We start from the raw sequence: 21,489 nt of genomic DNA, 5'->3' as shown, positions 1-21,489 counted from the left end.
TACTTAAAGCTAGTGTTACTAATGTGAAAAGTATCTGGGTAATAAGTTGAATACATAGAATGAGGTAGGTAATTGATGAACATGAAATCTTAGCAATTGCATTAAAGTATGATAAAGAGGTGCGATCTTTAATTAATATGTTTAATGTTAGTAGAGATGAAAATATCCCAAAAGTTATAGGCTATTGTACATAAATATATCCTATCAATTCATAGGCACTCCTTTGGCTAAAATGATCAGTAATGAATTGGTCTGGTCTGATTCAGTTTACCATTGATTGGGTGAAAACCGTTCAAACCTACTGGCTGTGGAAATCAGTGGGCGTGACACGCGTACTGTGCAACCAAAACGGCGTTTTACGGCGTCATATGGCAAGATGGACGGCATAAAAAGCGGTGCTTTTCATGCACACTAAAACGCCGTTAAATACGGCGTCATTGACGTATTTTCGCGCGTTTTTTTTTTACGGCGTTTGTAATCACAACGGCGTATTTTGAGGCGCAAATACTGTTTAAAACGCCGTATTTGACGGCGTTTGACTGTAAACGCAATTAATCTATAGTGTAATTCTGACCCTTTTAGCTTGCCATAATAAGGTGCACGAGCACCAGGCGCGTTCTCTACGAGTCGTCCTAACAGTATCTATGCCTCTAATAATGTAGTTGTATTACTGACGGACACACATAATCTTCAGAAACATTGACAACAATTTCCCTGTTCTTGCTCAGCTTCATCAGTTTATGCCTCGCTCTTCTTAGCTCTGCTGCCGCCATGTTTAAAACTATGTTAGGAAATAGCAAATGTAACATATTGTTAAATTTGAATTATCATTTTGCTCCGAACATTGCACATATGGTATGGAAAATGTAAATTCAAATACAAAAATGCATTGCCATTTTACATATTGCATTACCATTTTGCATATCACAATTCAAATTGAAATTTGCTACACATATGCTTCCAGCATAGTGAAGCCTCTCATCCATTGACATCCATTCAAAAACGCGGCATCTGGTCTCCTTCCCTGCGTACCGCCAGAGCAGTCGCCATTCTGTTGTGATAATGAATCGTCCGGAGGTAAGTGATTCTGAAACATTTATGATTTAGATGTTAGGTATGCACATGGAACATTTGTCTAAGCGGTCTCTGGTGTTTGTTTTAAAGCATACTTGGGGTAAAAGTGATTAGTATGGCACCGTGTGCTGTTGGGAATTTGACGTGACGCGTTGCGCCGCATTCATATTTTATTATATTTATTATATTGTAGACAATATTATTGATAATAATATCACTGATAATCGATTATAATCCTATTGTCTTTTGTCGCGGACGCGACGCGTGGCACCGCTCACGTCCAGTCTAGTTTAAGCGTCACTCATAATTAATGTAGCCTAATTCTGCTTCATTCTGTGATCGGAATCCACATCAGATCCAAGTTGGATGTAATGCCACTCACTGGTATTTGTAAACTGTTTTGAACTGAAGACTTGAACGAATGAATGAATGATCATTCAGAGACGTGTAAGTTGCAGGGACTATTACATTATACCATTCGTTTCCGCTCAATATCATAGACTTTTTGTAAGCCATTTAGCTAATTTACTCGCCAAACTGCAATAAACCGTTGTCGCAGACTGTCATGTTCACTCAGTGCCATTACCCCACGCCCTAAACTGGTATCTAGCAAAAATCTAGCATTTAAAGTAGTAGACCATTAAACCAATAATAATAATAACGTTTTAAGACTGTACGAGATAAAAAATGATTCTGCTTAAACTGTGTTTACAGGACAGTGAAGTTGTCAGATCAACCAGGCACTTGTTGTCTTTGTTAAGGGTAGTTTAAGAGAAAATAAATTCCTGTTATGTATATGTATTTGTGAATACATTTTTTTTTTTTTTTTTTAAATTTTTACAATTATTTAAAATTGTATGCATTGCCTGATTCAGCGTCCATAGGCAGCAGACTGTTCAGCAGAGGGCCACCATCCAAACTGAGCTGACCAGGTTTTGCAACTACTTTATTTTTATTTAATACTGACATAAAGGAACATGCCTTTATTTAATGGTAGTTATTTTGGTTTGTAATTGTGCTTTTTGCCAACAGATCATTTCCATCTGGGTTTTTCAGTAAAGGACGGGGTAAAAGGCGAATGCTGTCACTGACCCCTAGTAAACCCGCAAAAATATTGCCTGTTAATTTTTACTTGCTGCCTCACCAATATGAGCGAACGCCTAAGGAGAGTGAGCAACTGGTACACATGCAAGCTGGGTTGGGACGAAAGACAATGCATATGGATGAAAATGCAACATATGAGGAAGTAAGCATGAATGATGTCTCTTGTATCTTTTAAAAAGTGCAAAGTGCAACAGAGCTTAATTAGTACCTCTGTATAGCTGTGTATATAGGCACTGAGGAGCTTTCAAGCACATTACTACAATTAAAGGGTTACTTCACCCCTAAATTAATTCTGTCATTTATTATTCACCCTCATGTCGTTCCACACCCGTAAGACCTTCGTTCATCTTCAGAACACAAATTAAGATATTTTTGATGAAATCTGAGCGATTTCTGTCCGTCCATTGACAGCTACTTGATCTTTAATGCTTAAAAAAGTTTATAAAGAGATTGGAAAGCTAATCTATATGAAATGAGAATGCTCAAAGATGTGTGTTACGCAGCACGTTTGAGCTTCCACAAGAGGTTTGTTTTCGCGCATCATTCAGATTCGTTTGAGCTTCTGTTTATTTTCGCAGATTAATGTTTAAATGTGAGTAAAAGCTTAAATTAAATCTGTTCATTTATATAAAACTATCGAGTCTCTTCAGAAAACTAGAACTAAACAACTTAATTAAATTCATATGGATTAGTTTTACAATCTCTTTATGAATTTGAAGCATCAAAGATCAAGTAGCTAAGTATGTAGGGACAGAAATCTCTCAGATTTCATAAAAAATATCTTAATTTGTGTTCTGAAGATAAACAAAAGACTTACGAGTGTGGAACGACATGAGGGTGGGTAATAAATGACAGAATTTTCATTTTGGGTGAACTAACGCTTTAAACACTATAAGCTGTTTGTACCGGTGTTGCAGTTGAAACTAAGTGACATTTAATTTTTAATCAGTGTGCTATACTGAAAATAAAGCCTTAATGGCTGCCCTGTTTTGCCTTATTTGTATTAGGTATGTGCCCAGCTGAAGGAGCTCTACCCCAAATTTCAAGAAATAAAAGGGGGTTGGCCTGTCTATAAATCTTCAGGTAATCATCATGAATATAGTGATGCACTTATTGCAAAAATTCTGACCTTTCATGTAATCGCTAATAACTTATTTCTGGTACAATTCTACATTTTTTTTGGAAATAATACCTTTGTGCCAAGCTTAAACATTTCATAAAAACTTCCTAATTGTTTAAAAACTGATCCTGGCATAACAAAAAAGGAATTATCTCCAAAATTCCAATAGCATAATGTATTTTTCTGTATTTTTTGTACAATATTTTATTTTATTTTTTTTATTTATTTATTTTTTTTTAAAGGAGGATGGGGCTCCCGGAAGCTCGTTCTTATTTCACCCGATGAGAGTGGGTACAGTGCCAAGCATTTGAAGACAGCAACACAAGGTTTTAAAGGAGTTATTTACATAGCTCCTCTTCAAATGACGAGGCTGAACAGACCAAACAAGTAAGATATAAATTAGTTAATTTAATTTAAAACATAATTTGCAGGTTCAGTAAGATATTTTTCAATAAATGTTTTTAGAGCTGTTTTTTTTTTTTGTTTATGTGAGTGTGTGAAGGTGAAGAAAAAAATCAGCCAAAATGGAAAATTCTCTTTTACTATCATGTCATTCATAACCTGTACGTTAGCAGAAAACACACACACACACACACACACACACACACACACACGCATTTGGATGTTTGTTTGTTTGTTTTTTCTTCCCACATCTAGTGAATATCAGTCTTCAGAATATCTTATTGTTACATGTTAAAGAAAGTCATACATGCGTGGAACAAATAAGTAAAGAATTTATATTGTTTTTTGTTTGTTTGTTTACTATAGGCCACTTGCCCCATCTGTCAGAAAGAAATGTCTGTTGATGAAATTGAGATCCACGCAAGTGTTTGCATAGGTGACAGATGAGAAAAATATTTTGTTTGACAGTTAATTTTTAAACAAAAAAACACAAACATATTTCCAGTCAAATCAGTGACTCATAAAAATTTACTAAGGGCTAGATGTTTGTTGTTCAACATTATATCACTTATTAAAGGGATAGTTCACCCAAAAATGAAAATACTGTCATCATTTACTCACCCTCAAGTTGTTCCAAACCTGTAAGAATTTCTTTGTTCTGCTGAACACAAAGGAAGATATTTTGGAAGAATATATGTAACCAAACAGATGCCATTCTTCTTCTGATGTAACGAGTACATCAGGTGTTATAGGAAGTGTTCCCGGTTTCGGCTGACCTAATTTATGCAGCCTAATAATCCTTTAACGGATTTGAAAATATAAATAGGTAATGTGTTGTGTATGCCAGGTTAAAGAAATGCATTTTTAGTCTAGATTTAAACTGACAGAGTGTGTCTGCTTCCCGAACAATGCTAGGAAGATTGTTCCAGAGTTTAGGTGCCAAATAGGAGAAGGATCTACCGCCTGCGGTTGATTTTGATATTTGGTATTATCAGCTGGCCTGAATTCTGAGATCGCAGTAGACGTGAAGGACTATAATGAATTAGGAGCTCGCTCAGGTACTGGGGAGCTAAACCATTTAGTGCTTTGTAAGTAATTAGCAAGATTTTAAAATCTATACGATGTTTAACAGGAAGCCAATGCAGTGTTGACAGAACTGGGCTAATATGGTCATACTTCCTAGTTCTAGTAAGAACTCTAGCTGCTGCATTTTGTACGAGCTGTAGTTTATTTATCAGGCGAGCAGAACAACCACCCAGTAGAGCATTACAGTAATCTAGCCTTGAGGTCATGAACGCATGAACTAACTGTTCTGCATTTTTCATTGAGAGCATATGTCGTAGTTTAGATATATTTTTAAGATGGAAGAATGCGGTTTTACAGATGCTAGTAACATGGCCTTCAAATGAAAGATTGGTATCAAAGAGCACACCCAGGTTCCTAAGAGATGACGAAGACTTAACAGAGCATCCATCAAGTGTTAGACAGTATTCTAGGTTATTACGTGAAGAAGTTTTTGGTCCAAAAATTAGAATCAGTTTTTTCTGAATTTAGTAGTAGGAAATTACTGATCATCCAATTTTTTATATCAGCTATGCATTGTTAATTTTGTGAATTGGTAAGTTTCGTCAGGGCGCAAAGAAATATAGAGCTGAGTATCATCAGCGTAACAGTGAAAACTAACGCCATGCTTCCTAATGATATCTCCCAAGGGTAGCATGTACAGAGTGAACAGCAACGGTCCTAGTACTGAGCCTTGCGGTACTCCATATTGAACTTGTGATCGATATGACATCTCTTCGTTTACTACTACAGACTGATAACGGTCAGATAAGTATGATTTGAACCATGACAATGCAATTCCACTAATGCCAACATAATTTTCGAGTCTATTTAAAAGAATATTGTGATCAATAGTGTCAAATGCAGCACTAAGATCCAGTAACACTAATAGAGAGATACAACCACGATCTGATGATAAGAGCAAATCATTAGTAACTCTAATGAGAGCAGTCTCAATACTATGGTACGGTCTAAATCCTGACTGGAAATCCTCACAGATACTATTTCTTTCTTAAAAAGGAACATAGTTGTGATGATACTACCTTTTCTAGTATTTTTGACAGAAAAGTGAGATTTGAGATCGGCCTGTAATTGACTAATTCTCTAGGATCAAGTTGTGTTTTTTTAATAAGAGGTTTAATAATAGCCAGCTTAAAAGTTTTTGGTACGTATCCTAATGATAAAGATGAATTGGCGATATTAAGAAGAGGATCTATGACCTCTGGAAGCATTTCTTTCAATAGCTTAGTCAGTATAGGGTCTAACATACATGTTGTTGATTTTGATGATTTAACAAGTTTAGACAATTCTTCCTCTCCTAAAGCAGTAAATGAACTGAATTTTTATGGATTAAGGATTAATTTCCTTAATCTTTTTTAAGCGCAAAGGAGCAACTGAGTCTAATGTACTGGAAAAGACAGAGGCAATAGTTTCTGTTACAACATCGAGGTCTTCTAAGCTTTCTGGTATGCTAAGGCGATGAAACTGATCAGGAAGATTATTTATAAAGCGATCTTTAGTGGTAGAAGTGATGGTTCTACCATATTTATGGCATGGAGGCAGTTTAGCCGCCTTGACTAAATGTAGTATACACGAGACTAGATAATGATCTGAGATGTCGTCACTCTGCTGCAGAATTTCAACAGCATCAATATTGATTCCATGTGACAATATTAGATCTAAAGTATGATTACGACAATGAGTGGGTCCTGACACATGTTGTCTAACACCAATAGAGTTTAGAATATCTGCAAATGCCAATCCTAATGCGTCTTTCTTATTATCTACATGGATATTAAAATCACCAACAACAAGGACTTTATCTGCAGCCAATACTAACTCTGACAGAAAATCAGCAAATTCTTTGATAAAGTCTGTATGGTGTTCTGGTGGCCTGTATACAGTAGCCAGCACAAATGTCAACCTACATAATGTTACGTAAAGTACCATTACTTCGAAGGAATTATATTTGAAAGACTTTTGACTAATACTGTAAATATTACTATAGATTACAGCAACACCTCCCCCTTTGCCTTTCTGACGGGCATTGTGTCGATAATCATAACCTTGAGGACTAGACTCATTTAAAGTAATGTAATCGTCCGGTTTTAGCCAAGTTTCTGTCAAACACAGCACATCTAGATTATTATCTTTGATAATATCATTAACAATAAGTGATTTTGAAGAAAGGGATCTAATATTTAACAACCCGAGTTTTATCATTTGTTTAGCATTATTATCTCTATTTTTTATTTGTTGAACATCAATTAAATTTTTACCATTAAATGAGTTTGGAAGTTTTTTGTTTTTACTAATTCGGGGTACAGACACAGTCTCTATTTGAAAATATCTAGGTGTAAGAGTTTCTATGTGTTGGGAGTTACCTGAATTTTCTGACTTCTGTAACATGAGGCAGCTAGCAGACGGTCGGTTTAGCCAGTCTGTCTGCTTCCTGACTTGGGCCCCAGTTTGTCATGTTTCAGTTCTAAGACTATGTGCCATATTACTAGAGAGAAGAGCAGCACCATCCCGGGAGGGATGAATGCCATCACTTTTCAACAGGTCAGGTCTGCCCCAAAAACTTTTCCAATTGTCTATGAAACCTATATTATTTTGCGGACACCACTTAGACAGCCAGCCATTGAGTGATGATAATCTGCTAACTATCTCATCACTCCGACGAACAGGAAGGGGGCCAGAGCAAATTACTTCTCCTGACATTGTACTTGCGAGTTCACACACCTCTTTAATGTTAATTTTAGTGATCTCTGACTGGCGAAGTCGAACATCATTAGTGCCGATGTGAATAATAATCTTAGAGTATTTACGATTAGCATTAGCCAGCACTTTTAAATTTGCTTTGATGTCAGGTGCTCTGGCTCCCGGCAAACATGTGACTATGGTGGCTGGTGTCTCTATTTTCACGTTCCGTGTAATAGAATCGCCAATAACTAGGGCACTTTCAACAGGATTCTCAGTGGGTGTATCACTGAGTGGGGAGAACCTGTTTGATGTTCTTATTGGAACGGAAGAGTGGTGTTTTCCGCGGCTAGGCCGCCTCACCGTTACCCAAGTGCCCTGCTGCGCGGGCTCTACAGCCGGAACCGAACAATGTACAGAGTTCACTAAGCTAGTCGCATCCAAAACAGTATCTGAAGCCCTTGCATTCTTACTATCCTCGATTAAAGTTTGGATGCGTGTCTCTAATTCTGAGATTCTCTCTGTCAGCCTGACTATTTCCCTACATTTATGACATGTAAATCCCTCGTCGCTGACAGAGAGAGCTATGGTAAACATGTGGCAAATGGAACAGGTAGCAATGCTGGGAGAGGATGACACGACTCATCGTGTTTGTAGACTGATCCGACTTACCACAGCTGTTTGAAGAACGCGTTGGAAAAGGAGCGCGCGAGAGACTGTTAACAAGTTAACAAGCTAGCGCTGCAAATGCAAATGCGTTGTAACAGCGATTTAGATTCAAAGATTACAAGCTAGCGACGTCAGATTAGTGTGGTAGGCAATATTACATATAAGGTAATAAAAAAATAAATAAAATAAAAAAATAAGCAACAATGAATAAAAGAGATTCAAAACAAAGCTATACGGAGTTACAAACGCAAACCAATCTTTTACATTACTGACATTCTTCCAAATATCTTCCTTTGTGTTCAGCAGAACAAAGAAATTTATACAGGTTTGGAACAACTTGAGGGTGAGTAAATGATGACAATTTTCATTTTTGGGTGAACTATCCCTTTAATAGAGAACATTATTGTAGATGCTGAATTTCGTTTTTGCCTCTAGGGCAAGAGAGCATGTAACGTTCTCCTTGAAAACTGTGGTAACATATCACTGGTCACATAATGTATACTTTTATTGTGTGTGCAGTTAGGGTTGCCTCAGGTCTTCTCCACTGCAACAAATGTCAATTGAATATTTTGTTTTATGGTAAAATGATGAATGTTTGTTTAATTTATAACTTTTGAGGTCATTCATTCATAAAGGTATTTTGTCCTTCATTGCATTCAAGTATACTAATGAAGTTTATGTATTTTATCATAAGCCTTCAACCTCTGGAATTATGTAAGAGCCTTCTACATCTGGATTTTCTGTGCCAGTGACACATACTGGTGATGATTCAAATGCAGCTGAAGCCACAAGCATGAGTTCTGGTATTCTTTTTTTTTTTTTTTTTTCTAAAAAAGTTTTAAAATGGAACTGATAAGTGTAATCTTTTCTGAGATGTAACACTGAAGTAGTAGAATACACAATTAGCTTCATCTGATTTGTTGACATGATGCTTCTATGTTTTTTGCAGATTGGAAAACTGAACCAGAAAATTGCTGTTCTTTTGAACTTTTCTATTCAAATAACCCTGAAAAAAAATTGTACACAACTGTTTTCAACATTGATAATAATAATAATAATAATAATAATAATAATAAATGTTTCTTGATCAGCAAGTCATCATATTAGAATGATTTCTGAAGGATCATGTGACACTGAATACTGGAGTAATGATGCTGAAAATTCAGCTTTGATCACAGGAATAAATTACATTTTAACATATATTCAGTTAGAAAAGTTATTTTAAATTGTAAAAATATTTCACAATATTACTGTTGTTGCTGTATTTTGGATCAAGTAAAAGAAGCCTTAAAACATAAAAAAAATAATAATCTTACTGTTCTAATAATTTTGGCCACCGCTTTAGATGGATATGTGTATGTGTAGGAGAATGTATAATACATATACACATCAATTTATATCTATATGATATATAGATATATGGAGATATGTGTATGTATTATACATACACACACATATGTGTGTGTATAGAACTGTTGTAACAGAAATATATAATTGTTTCCAGATGCTGCTTCCCTGTATCTGCTGGCCCTCTGTTAGCAGTGTGGATGATGACGACGATGAAGATTGTTCGCTAGAAGATAGATGTCGCATCTCAGGGTATTTGCGTCACTTCATTGAGACTGGTATAAATCTTTAAATCTTTGCACTATTGAGCCTTCAGATCATCTGTATATTGTTGGATCGACTGTTTCTCATCTTTCTCTTGAAAATATCCCATAGATTCAGGTCAGGCATATTGGCTGGCCAATAAAGCACAGTAATATCATGGTCAGCAAACCACTTGGAAGTGGTTTTTGCACTGTGGGCAGGTGCTAAAGTCCTGCTGGAAAAGGAAATCAGCATCTCCATAAAGCTTGTCAGCAGATGGAAGCATAAAGTGCTCCAAAATCTCCTGGAAGATGGCTGCATTGACTTTGCACTTGATAAAACACAATGGACCAACACCAGCAGACGTCACGGCCCCCCCAAATCATTATTGACTTCAGAAACTTCACACTAGACTTCAAGCAGCTTGGATTCTGTGCCTCTCCAGTCTTCCTTCAGACTCTGGGACCATGATTTCAACATGAAATGCAAAATTTACTTTTATCTGAAAAGAGGACTTTTGACCACTGTTCACTGTCCAGTTCTTTTTCTCCTTAGCCCCGGTAAGATGCTTCTGACGTTGTCTCTGGTTCAGAAGTGGCTTGGTAGTCCTTTTCCTGAAGATGTCTGAGTGTGGTGACTCTTGATGCGCTGACTCCGGCTTCATTCTACTCATTGTGAAGCTCTCCCAAGTGTTTGAATCGGCTTTACTTGACAGTATTCTCAAGCTTGCGGTCATCCCTGTTGCTTGTGCACCTTTGCCTACCCAATTTCTTCCTTCCAGTCAACTTTGCATTTAATATGCTTTGACACATCACTCTGTAAACAGCCACCCCATTCAGTAATGACCTTCTGTGACTTACTCTCTTTGTGGAGGGTGTCAATGATTGTCTCCTGGACCATTGCCAAGTCAGCAGTCTTCCCCATTAGTGTGGTTTCAAAGAACAAAAGATACCCGGAATTTATACTGTAGGGATGGTCATTTAATGAAACTCAAATGTAAATATTCTAATATTTTGAGATACTGGATTTTGGACTTTCATTAGCTGTACGCTCTAATCAACAAATTAAAAAAAAAAAAAACTTTTGAAATGTTTTACTTTACATGTAGGGAATCTAGAATATAAAGTTTCATTTTTTTAAAATAATTTACAATAAAAAAAATAACTTTTTCACAATATTCTAATTATATGACCAGCACCTGTATAAATGAAACAGTTCTTAAAAACAAAATACACAGTGAATGTTATGGTTGAATTATTCATCAAATAAATTTAAATTCAATTCCAGCAGTCCAGTTAATGTGTCATTACTCAAGTGCTTGGCAAAACTGCACTGCAGCCATGTAAATGTCTATCCCATGGGACTGTGATGGTGACCTAGGATCCACTGTGTCCTTCAGTGCAGTAAATTGCTCTGGTGTAAGTGGACATTCTACAGTAGGGACATTAACTCCAACCCTTTCATCAGGAGGCAATCCACTGCTTTCCCAATCAATATCAGCAAAGTTCAGTTCCTGTGTAAACAAAACAACATTACTCTACAATCTCAGTTCCTATAACAGTTCCAAATACTACATTTTTATGGTTACTACAACACTAATTGAGGTGTTTAAATGCCAGTGAATAAACATTTGAATACTCATGACCTTTGTAATGTCTCTAAAAATGTAAACATGGCTGTAAGTTTGCACGCACATTAATACCTCTTCATTTTGTGGATCATCAACTGTATAGTGAATTTGACCCAATTCCCAAAGCTGGTTCAGAGACATGTTGTGTTCTGTTCCCAAAGGGTGATTATCCCACCCATCTCTGAAAATGTTTAGATCATTGTGTAGCCTTGGTAGGAATGTATAGTGGCAACAGAAGAGATGCGTTTGGTCTGCAATATGAAGGTAGTTGGCTTTCTCAAGATAGTGTAGCACATCCCTCCACAGTCTATTCTATAACAAAGCATCACAAAAAAAAAAAAAAATCATATGCAATTTGATGGTTCAAACAAACATTTGGAAAATAAAGCACAAGGTTGCATAGTAGAGATATGTCTGCAACGTAATACCTTCTTTACATACCTTTGGTTGTGGACACTTTTTCCTGAAATGAAACTGCTTCTCCCTGTGCCACGAATTGTGAACATTAAACATGCAATGTCCACATTCTCAACTCCATGGTCCCCTCTGACCCTATAATATTAAAGTTGGTCAAGGCAATGTTTTAATACTTAACCCAGTGCTCATTTATACAGCTTAATTGAATGTGTGTGTATATACACACACACACACACACACCTGTCAGTGGTCATAACATTATGACCACTGACAGGTAAAAGTGAACAATAATGATTATCTATTCATCACAGGACCTGTTAAAGGGATACTTCACCCAAAAGAGTCATTTACTCACCCTCAAATATTTCCAAACCTGTATGAATTTCTTTCTTCTGCTAAAAAAAAGTTTTGGGGCATCATTGACTTCCATAGTGTTTTGTACATAGTAGTAAAAAAAAAAACTATGTAAGTCACCATAGTATGGTGCCACACAACTGTTTGGTTACAAATATTCTTCAAAATATCTTCCTTTGTGTTCAGCAGAACAAAAATTCTTACAGGTTTGGAACAACTTGAGGGTGAGTAAATGATGACAGAATTTTCATTTTTGAGTGAACTATCCTTTTAAGTCATGTTCGTAGTGGGGAAATGTCTACCACAATACCCCACGATTAATATAGCAAGCATATGTATATTTATCTTTATCTTTATTACTCTATACCACAACTTACCTGAGAGGGAAGCCATATCTTTCCACAGACTCTTGGAAGAAGGTCAGTGCAGTTAATGCTGAATTGTTTGTGGCAGCACCAAGGTACATTATCTGTAAAATTAGAAATAGTGTTATTAGTTTTAGTTATCTGGTACATAAACAATTCAAATGTTGCTTTACACTGTACAACAAAGAAAAGAAAAAAAAAATCACCTTTCGTGAAAAGCCATCCACCCCTCCAAACAAGACAATGTTATACCTAAAATCACAGGCATTAGACCAAGGTTCTCGACTCTGGCCCTTGAGATTCACTTTTCTGCAGAGTTTAGTTCCTGCCTTGGTTAAAGTCACCTACCTATTACTTTCTAGTAATCCTGAAGACCTTGATTAGCTTGTTCAAGTGTGTTTGATTAGGGTTGGAGCTGATCTCTGCAGAAAAATAGACCTCAAGGGCCAGAGTTTTAGAACTGCTTCATTAAACAAAAGTTCCATCTTAAGACAATACAGTTAAAATTAATTAATGAGTAAAACCTTACACAGAATATTACAATTTTTACTTGCGTATTAATTTGTGATTAGTGTCAATGTGCATCATTGATTTGGGCCCTGGCACTGAATATGTCCTCCGGACAACACAACCCAGCTCTGTCATCCTAGATAAAACTCCCAGTGTGTCCACTCGATGAAGTGATGCCCTCACCCACTCATATTGTACCTTGTGCCCTTCAGCTTTCAAAGCATCCTTCACCATCCTGTACCCAGAGTTTGGCATTCTGGACTTAATATTAGACACTAACATGTCTAACTCGTTGTCTGTTAGTGAACTATACAGTGATCTGACTGATAGGCTGAACTCCGCCAGTCGTCTATGTACAGTCCGTTCAGATACCCCCAAAAGGTTAGCAATGCACCTGACTGGTAAGTTCATCTCAAGCAAACTGGCGAGATATTCACGACCAATGACTGCTTTTGGTCGTCCACAACTACCTTGTTCAAAATGTGCTGTCATTACATGTGTCTCGTTGCTTTGTCTTTCTGAAGTAATTGCATGATGCAGACCAGTTAAACCTTCCCATATGTCAACAGGAATGATGACCTGGGGAGATACAGCACTGAGGAACCCTAACTCCTGAACACAGATAAATTCTAAGAAGTCCAAATCCACAGGCATCCTTGCAAGGGCATGCTTCAAACGTAAACGAAGCCTCTCCCATATATGATCTAGAAGTATCTGTTCCTGTAACAATAAAGACAAAGGTTAGCTACAGTGCCAGCACTTAGGGAAAGAAGTGTATAAATGACATGACCAAAATGGTTAATGCTCATGAAGGACTTCTTTTGGAAAACTGACACTTGCTCAAACATTATTGTACATAATTTATTACAAATATGCACATTTACTCACACACACACAACAAAACTATGAAACAGTAAAAAGTGTTATACGTTTTTACACCATTACCTATACTAAACAATAATCAACATTACTCAAAATATCTGCTGTTTGAAAATGCATGTCTATAAACATTTCAGATGTGTTAAATTTCAAATGTTCAATTTTCAAGATTTAAAAATTCAAATTCAGAACTATGTAAAATTCAACATAATATTCAATTTTGTTAAATTACACTTGTCTATAATTCAGATTTACACAATTCAAATTCATAGTATTGTCATAATTCTAGCTCCATAGTTTTTCATAACAAAACCCGCCCAATCGCTCCTCAAAACTAGCCCAAAACTAGCCCAATCGCATTTCAGGGGGGTCCCACGGTAAAATTCGCGTTCCAGGGACTATATCGCGTTATTTTGGGTAGATTCAACCCGCGGCAACACTGCCTACTCCAAAAGTCAGTTGAAATTACGTCACAGTTATTAACATCGTACATCTAGCGATTTTATTAATTAATTTATTTTTATTTGATGTGCATTTAAACACTATTACACTGACATTAAATGACAAATAAAGTAATTAAATTAATAAATAATAGATTAAAATAAACATCTGTGAGGGTGTTTCCAGCTGGACCAAGTGTCATGCTCACTCTGTATTTTTTGGGAACATCATATGTGAACAAATGTGGTCAATGTGAAAAATATGGGGAAATTCATGTTTTTTTTCTGTAAGTGTTTAAAATTCTTCTAACATTTAATGGAACGTAGTTTTGATCGCAATGCTTTCTTCCACCCACATTTGCATTGACTGTAAGATTGGAAATGTATTTTCTTGTGCCCTGAAATACATTTTTAAATGTATTTTCTTGCCCCTGAAATACAGTTTTAAATATATTTTAAGTAGGCTATATGAAGGTTGAAACAAAATATATTTTCAGTTTCAAAAATATATTTCATCGAACTTCACTGTTTACCACATTAACATTATATTTCAAATATATTTTGGCCAGATAAACAAATTTTTATCCGTCTGGTTGCTGTCGTGCAGAAACATTGTAACTCTGAATTTCGTAATTTCTTATTTATTTTCTTTTCATAAATCTTAGTGGTCATCCTTCACGTCTCTGTGGGTTTTGAAATATTTATTTAACCAGTGAAAAGTTTTAAAAAGAGCTTGTGACTAAACCTCGTCACTGCATTGGCTCTTCAAACTGTCAGTCAAACCTCACAACTCCACACGCCTCTATCGTAAAAGAAGTGCCACACGCCGTTTGAAGAGAGATCTTGTTTACAATATTAGAGTAAGTAAGCAATTGTTTGAATAAGTACAGCGCTTTCTTTACTCAAGAAACACTATATGTAAAAACTCATGTTGTATGTGTTTGAGGAGCAGAGAAGACATGTCTTGCATTTGTCACCGAGTCATAGCCAGTCTTAAATAGTCTCTGTGTTGCGCTCATTAATTAAAAATGCTTAGTCACTCTTTGTATTTGTATTGCATGTTCAATTTTAATCTAACGAAACAGCGTCTCCATTCACTCAAACTCTTCTTGTGTTCCACTGTGACGTCACTGTGATCGCCGCATTCCTCAGAACGTTCGATGAGTATAAGCTTGAGTACAGAGGCAATATTCCTTTTGTAGCGAGTCGGCGAGTGGTCGTGAGTATGCTCTTTACACAGGGATTGGGGATCTGAATTTTAATCTTTTTATAACTCTGAGAAGAATCAGCTGAAACATTGGAATGTTATTTCTATTTACTGTACATTTAGATAAATAAATAGAAATGGGAAGGAAATGTGGAAATGGGAGGCTGATATCTAAATCAATAATGATCAAAAGAAAAATTGATAACATGATTATTTATGTTTGATTGACCAACTGATTGCAGATCTGATGACACACTGAAGTGATAGTGAAAGCTGATTGACCTTAAGCTGATTTGTGTAGTTTTTATTGGGGCGTAATAGAAAAATTTTATACTTTTGCTCTCAGCCTCCCTTCACTTTTCTGATGGACCACCACTGGGCATACACTGTAGGCCTGTACTTTTTATACAGGGGTATACTTTGTTTTACACATTCTGCTCATTCTCAATCTCGTGCGTAGTTGTGTCCGCACAACTATTAACAGATGGTTGAGTTTGACATATGCACACTACAATTGCTTATTTATACTCTACCAGATGTCAAAGGGCAGCACTGAATCGTGTCAATATTCTTGTGTCTTAACATTCGCCTAGCATATGCGCAGTTGTCAGTGGCGCAGCAAGTCATCCCCAGGCCCATATGCAAAAAAATTTTTACAGGCCCCCCTCGGATATTATCACTAATACGCAGACAAAAATGGTAAAAAAACATTTCTAGGAATGACAACAGCACTACAGTACTATATGCGCTCTTCCATCATTTTGACTTTGCATTGCGGATCTATTTCAAAAATTGTCAAAAAACGGCTTTTCAACACAGTCTACGTTTGAATTCGACCGATTCGACTCTGGCTTTGGAATTTCAGAATGATCATAGCATCATCTCAGATGCGATGAGTCCGAAGATTATTCCAGTCATGAATTTATTATTGTGTTACATACTTTTTTAATTCACATGTTTTATTCCTAATAAATTTACTAGAAGTTTCTTCTCTAAATTTGTTTCCATCACGTTTTATGTGCTTTTTATTTCGTTGAATATAAAGTAGGCCTATCCACCCCAGCGAGTGTAGGAGTTACATTTATTCACATCTTGTGCAGTCTCATTTAAAATTCTGTAGCCTACTACTGACAATACTGCATGCATAAGTTTCAGAAACCCACTTTAAAAATGACAGAAAAGTGAATACCAGTCAAATACAATAGATCATCGCTAAGACATGGCTTGGACCATTTTATGGTCCATTTATTCAGATTCTTAATGATTTTCAGTACATTTAACATAGATAGGCTATAGCAAGTTATTGACAACATTATTTCTATTGTACTTCATTTTTCTGAACATATGTACACGGGTTCTGTCTCGCACACAGACGAGCGTGTGAGCCTTTGAAAGTATTTGGGTGCAAAAAAATCTAGTGGACTTTTGTTTTCAAGCACTCTATTCACTCTCGGATGGGCTGTTGTACGTTACACACACTGTTCGTGCCATCACAAAAATTGGCTGCACGCGGACGGGGAGTGCAGACGTCTGCGAACCCTCCTGATGATGAAAATTTTGTGATGTGGACGGTGCGCGGACGCCCAAAGTATACTATCGGGTTAAGCCCGTAATAGCAGGCCCCCAATCCAGCCGGGCCCATATGCACGTGCATACCTTGCATGCCCAGACGCTACGCCACTGGCAGTTGTACACACATCGTCAGTGCAAACACCTTCTGATGATGAAAATTGCAGAACGCAGATGACATAAGTATACTTTGGGCTTAAAACAACAAGCTTTCAGGTTCTTATACTGTATGTTTACTCATCTTATTTCTTCCCTTTCTTTCATAGTTTCACAGTTACAGATTGCATATAGTCATTTCTAGATTACCTTTCACATCAAACATCTATTGGAGTATGTCAACCATGCCCAGTATTTATTCTGATGAGCTCATCACGGCCCTTGCTGTGGGGAAGTGGTGGGCGATGGTGGAAGTTTCATCTCCTATATCTGAGGAGCCTGAGTATGGGGGCTACATCTCTGGCCAGTGGGGGGATTTAGTGGAGGCACAAGAAACTTCATGCCCCACATCCCTGGTCTTCAGTGATGCATCTGAGAAGGCCCAGAGAAGGTCCCAGCACTCAGGTTTCTCAGATGCAACACGGAAGACCACAAAGCAGTCAAGGCAGAAGATTGCTAAGGGAGGACCTGTCCCTGCCAGGTCCAAACAGGGAGCACCTGTGCCCGCCAATTCTGAGAAAGGGGACCTCTCTTCATCCCTGGTCTTCAGCGACACATCCGAGCAGGCCCCAAACTCAAGCTTCTCAGATGCAACGCTGAAGAACATGGAGCAGCGGAGAAAGAAAAAGTCACAGGTAGCACCTGTGCCTGATGGGTCCCCACATGGGACACCTGTGGCTGCTCCAAAGGTGCTTGCAGGCTACCCACATAGAGCATTCTAAGAAGTGAAGCACTCATTTAACATGTGCAGCATTACAATACTATATCTGTTCCCTCAACAGGACAATGTAGGTCTGTGTCAGGCACCTCCACAAAAACTATGTGTGGAAATTGACAACCTAACTGAAAAGATGCAGCAGCTGAATCTTAATCTGGAGAGCCACAACCATCAAGCTCCTCAGACGAAGCCGAGAATTCGGAGCAGCCTTCGGCGTGGGTCCCAGCTGAGCCGGAAAAGAGCATCGGTTAGACCCTCCTATCTCTCAGTTTTACTTAGATTTAAAAAATGAAACACTGTCAGAATTTAATCTGGGATGACAATCATATCCTTTTCAATTCAACCCCTTCATATTGAAATGGTAGAAGCAATTTGTCTTTAAATTTACTTTAAGGATCACTCAATAAATTTGGTCAGCATTACATGATTATGTCTGTTCCTTCAACAGGACAATGCAGGTGTGGACCCAAAAGGTGTGCCGGTGCATTCGGGGACCCCACAGGGAGCACCCGTGCCTGATGGGTCCCCACATGGAACACCTGTGGCTGCTCCAAAGGTGCTCGCAGGCTACCCACATAGAGCATTCCAAGAAGCGAAGCACTCATTTAACATGTGCAGCATTACAATACTATATCTGTTCCCCTTAACAGGACAATGTAGGTCTGTGTCAGGCACCTCCACAAAAACTATGTGTGGAAACTGACAACCTAAATGAAAAGACGCAGCAGCTGAATTTTAATCTGGAGAGCCACAACCATCAAGCTCCTCAGACGAAGCCGAGAATTCGGAGCAGCCTTCGGCGCGGGTCCCAGCTGAGCCGGAAAAGAGCATCGGTTAGACCCCCCTATCTCTGTTTTACTTAGATTTAAAAAATGAAACACTGTCATAATTTAATCTGGGATGACAATCATATCCTTTTCAATTCAACCCCTTCATATTGAAATGGTAGAAGTAATTTGTCTTTAAATTTACTTTAAGGATCACTCAATAAATTTGGTTAGCATTACATGATTATGTCTGTTCCTTCAACAGGACAATGCAGGTGTGGACCCAAAAGGTGTGCCGGGGCATTCGGGGACCCCACAGGGAGCACCCGTGCCTGATGGGTCCCCACATGGGACACCTGTGGCTGCTCCAAAGGTGCTTGCAGGCTACCCACATAGAGCATTCCAAGAAGCGAAGCACTCATTTAACATGTGCAGCATTACAATACTATATCTGTTCCCCTTAACAGGACAATGTAGGTCTGTGTCAGGCACCTCCACAAAAACTATGTGTGGAAACTGACAACCTAAATGAAAAGACGCAGCAGCTGAATTTTAATCTGGAAAGCCACAACCATCAAGCTCCTCAGACGAAACCGAGAATTCGGAGCAGCCTTCGGCGCGGGTCCCAGCTGAGCCAGAAAAGAGCATCGGTTAGACCCTCCTATCTCTCAGTTTTACTTAGACTTAAAAAATGAAACACTGTCATAATTTAATCTGGGATGACAATCATATCCTTTTCAATTCAACCCCTTCATATTGAAATGGTAGAAGCAATTTTTCTTTAAATTTACTTTAAGGATCACTCATTAAATTTGGTTAGCATTACATGATTATGTCTGTTCCTTCAACAGGATAATGCAGGTGTGGACCCAAAAGGTGTGCTGGTGCATTCGGGGACCCCACAGGGAGCACCCGTGCCCACAGGTTATCCGCAACAGGGAGCAAAACACGAGATCCCTTTGCATCTGTGCTACCCACTGTTGCTGCAGAAGCCCCAAGCCTCTTGTCATTTGGCACAGAGAACTCAGACCAGGTCCCACCTGACCCGGAAAAGAGCATTGGTTAGACCCTCCTTCCTCTCAATTTTACTTAGATTTAGAAATTAGACACTTTAATAATTTAATATGGGCCTATAATCATATCCTTTTCAATTCAACCCCTTCATATTGAAATAGTAGAATAGTAGAAGCAATTTGTCTTTAGATTTTCTTTAAGGGTCACTCATTAGATTTGGTCAGTGTTGCATGATTATGTCTGTTCCTTAAACAGGACAATGCAGGTGTGGACCAGTCACCCCCACAAAAAAAGCAGCGCATGGCAATTGAAGTCAAGGTCCAACAGTCAGAGCAAGGCAGCTTAGAGCAAATGGACCATTTATGTAGCATGTTCACAAAGTTTTGTGTCATTTCAAATATGTAATATTTATAATATTTAATATGTATTTAATATTTATGTGAATGTTTCTATAATCAATAAAAAAAATTTAAAAAAAAACTTTATTTATTTATTTGTCAATGACAGAACACATTAATTAACACTGGTGTTATATAAACTGATAACTTTCATTTGCTGTCACTGGGCTGATTAAATGTGATAAATTCACACACTAAGCCAAAGGATAGCATTGTAATAACATTTATAATTCATATTGTCCACAATTTGTGTCTTAAGACAAAAAGGTATATAATTCAACTGATTTCAGTATACATTTACTTACATCCAAAACATCATGAGATCAAGGTTTGTTTCATTTTTGTTTTTATTTTTATCACAGGTTTAAATCTAAAGTAACGTGAAAATCTTCTCACTGACCATTGTGCTCTTTTATTTTTATTGGATACAAACCCCAAGACTTTCAGGGGGGGGGTCCCACTGTAAAAATCGCATTCTGGGGGTAAAATTTGCTTTTTTCGTGGGGCTCCCCTGGTAAAATTTGCATTCCAGGGACTAAATATCGTGTTATTTTGGGTCGATTCAACCCGCGGACATGAAAAACAACCCGGGGCAACAGTGTAAAAGTAGGCCAATTCCGTGGGAAAACCACAGACTTGTCAACACTGTTAGTAATGCACACCTAGCCGCTTAATAATGAACCGACTCGCTCTGAGACCCTGAAAACACTTGTTATTACAAGTCGCGATTCACTTTGAAGACGCAGCGCATATATTTATATAATTATATGGAAGCAATGTCGCAACTTCTGTTTAATGTTGATATATCGTGCAGCCCTTGACTAAACTGTTTGTGTGTGTCGTTTAACTTAAACGTAAATTCAGCTGCAACCAAGCGACTTGGGCATGACCCACAAATGTGTTTTTTGATTTAGAGGGTTGTGACATTATTGTGAATTGGTAGTACTAGTGTACTACTATGGCATTCTGTATAGTAGCAACCACACGCGGGGGATGCCCTTACGTGTTTAAGTTTGTCTTCTCATGGGCCAGGCCCAGAAAGCCACCCTGTCCGGGTGTGGGTGACAAATCTTCCTGTTCGCTTGAGAAAATAGATCTGTGCAGAGGGAGAGGAGCCACAGCTGGGCATATAACAGAAACAGAGGGATTATCTCTGCCAGCCAGCACGGTGCTTTGGGCCACCTGGGTGTTATCAGAATGAGAGACATGCCCTTCTCTCTTACCCTGGCCAGTATGGGAATTATCAGGCATAGAGGAGGAAAAGCATATAGCAGCAGTTTGGGCCATGGGTGAGCCAGTGCGTCTACCCAAAGGGGGGCGTCCACATTATAGCGAGAAGAACAT

The 21,489-nt window shown here is 37.9% G+C and overlaps 1 protein-coding gene and 1 long non-coding RNA gene across 3 annotated transcripts; both read left to right on the top strand.

The window, feature by feature from the left end:
* Positions 1–412: 412 nt before the first annotated feature.
* LOC127500353 (uncharacterized) lies at positions 413–12,143 on the top strand. Of its 2 annotated transcripts, XR_007926310.1 has the most exons (8): positions 413–1,077; positions 1,950–2,006; positions 2,107–2,320; positions 3,186–3,261; positions 3,541–3,685; positions 8,826–8,934; positions 9,636–9,756; positions 9,854–12,143. It is a non-coding gene; the product is annotated as an uncharacterized LOC127500353 (long non-coding RNA). The 2 variants fall into 2 exon arrangements; XR_007926309.1 differs by having other exon boundaries at positions 9,636–12,143.
* A 16-nt stretch (positions 12,144–12,159) lies between these two features.
* On the top strand, positions 12,160–20,513 carry LOC127499592 (histone acetyltransferase p300-like). The gene is made up of 10 exons (XM_051869984.1): positions 12,160–17,937; positions 18,031–18,213; positions 18,415–18,522; positions 18,617–18,799; positions 18,999–19,106; positions 19,201–19,383; positions 19,585–19,794; positions 20,003–20,111; positions 20,405–20,412; positions 20,508–20,513. The coding sequence occupies exons 1-10, from the start codon at positions 17,425–17,427 to the stop codon at positions 20,511–20,513; spliced, it is 1,611 nt and encodes a 536-aa protein (XP_051725944.1). The 5' UTR covers positions 12,160–17,424.
* Positions 20,514–21,489: the final 976 nt, after the last annotated feature.

This window comes from Ctenopharyngodon idella, chromosome 18 (genome assembly GCF_019924925.1).
Source record: "Ctenopharyngodon idella isolate HZGC_01 chromosome 18, HZGC01, whole genome shotgun sequence".
Taxonomy (NCBI): Eukaryota; Metazoa; Chordata; class Actinopteri; order Cypriniformes; family Xenocyprididae; genus Ctenopharyngodon; species Ctenopharyngodon idella.
The sequence above is the reverse complement of the archived record's forward strand: the minus strand, read 5'-3'. Positions and strand labels throughout refer to the sequence as shown.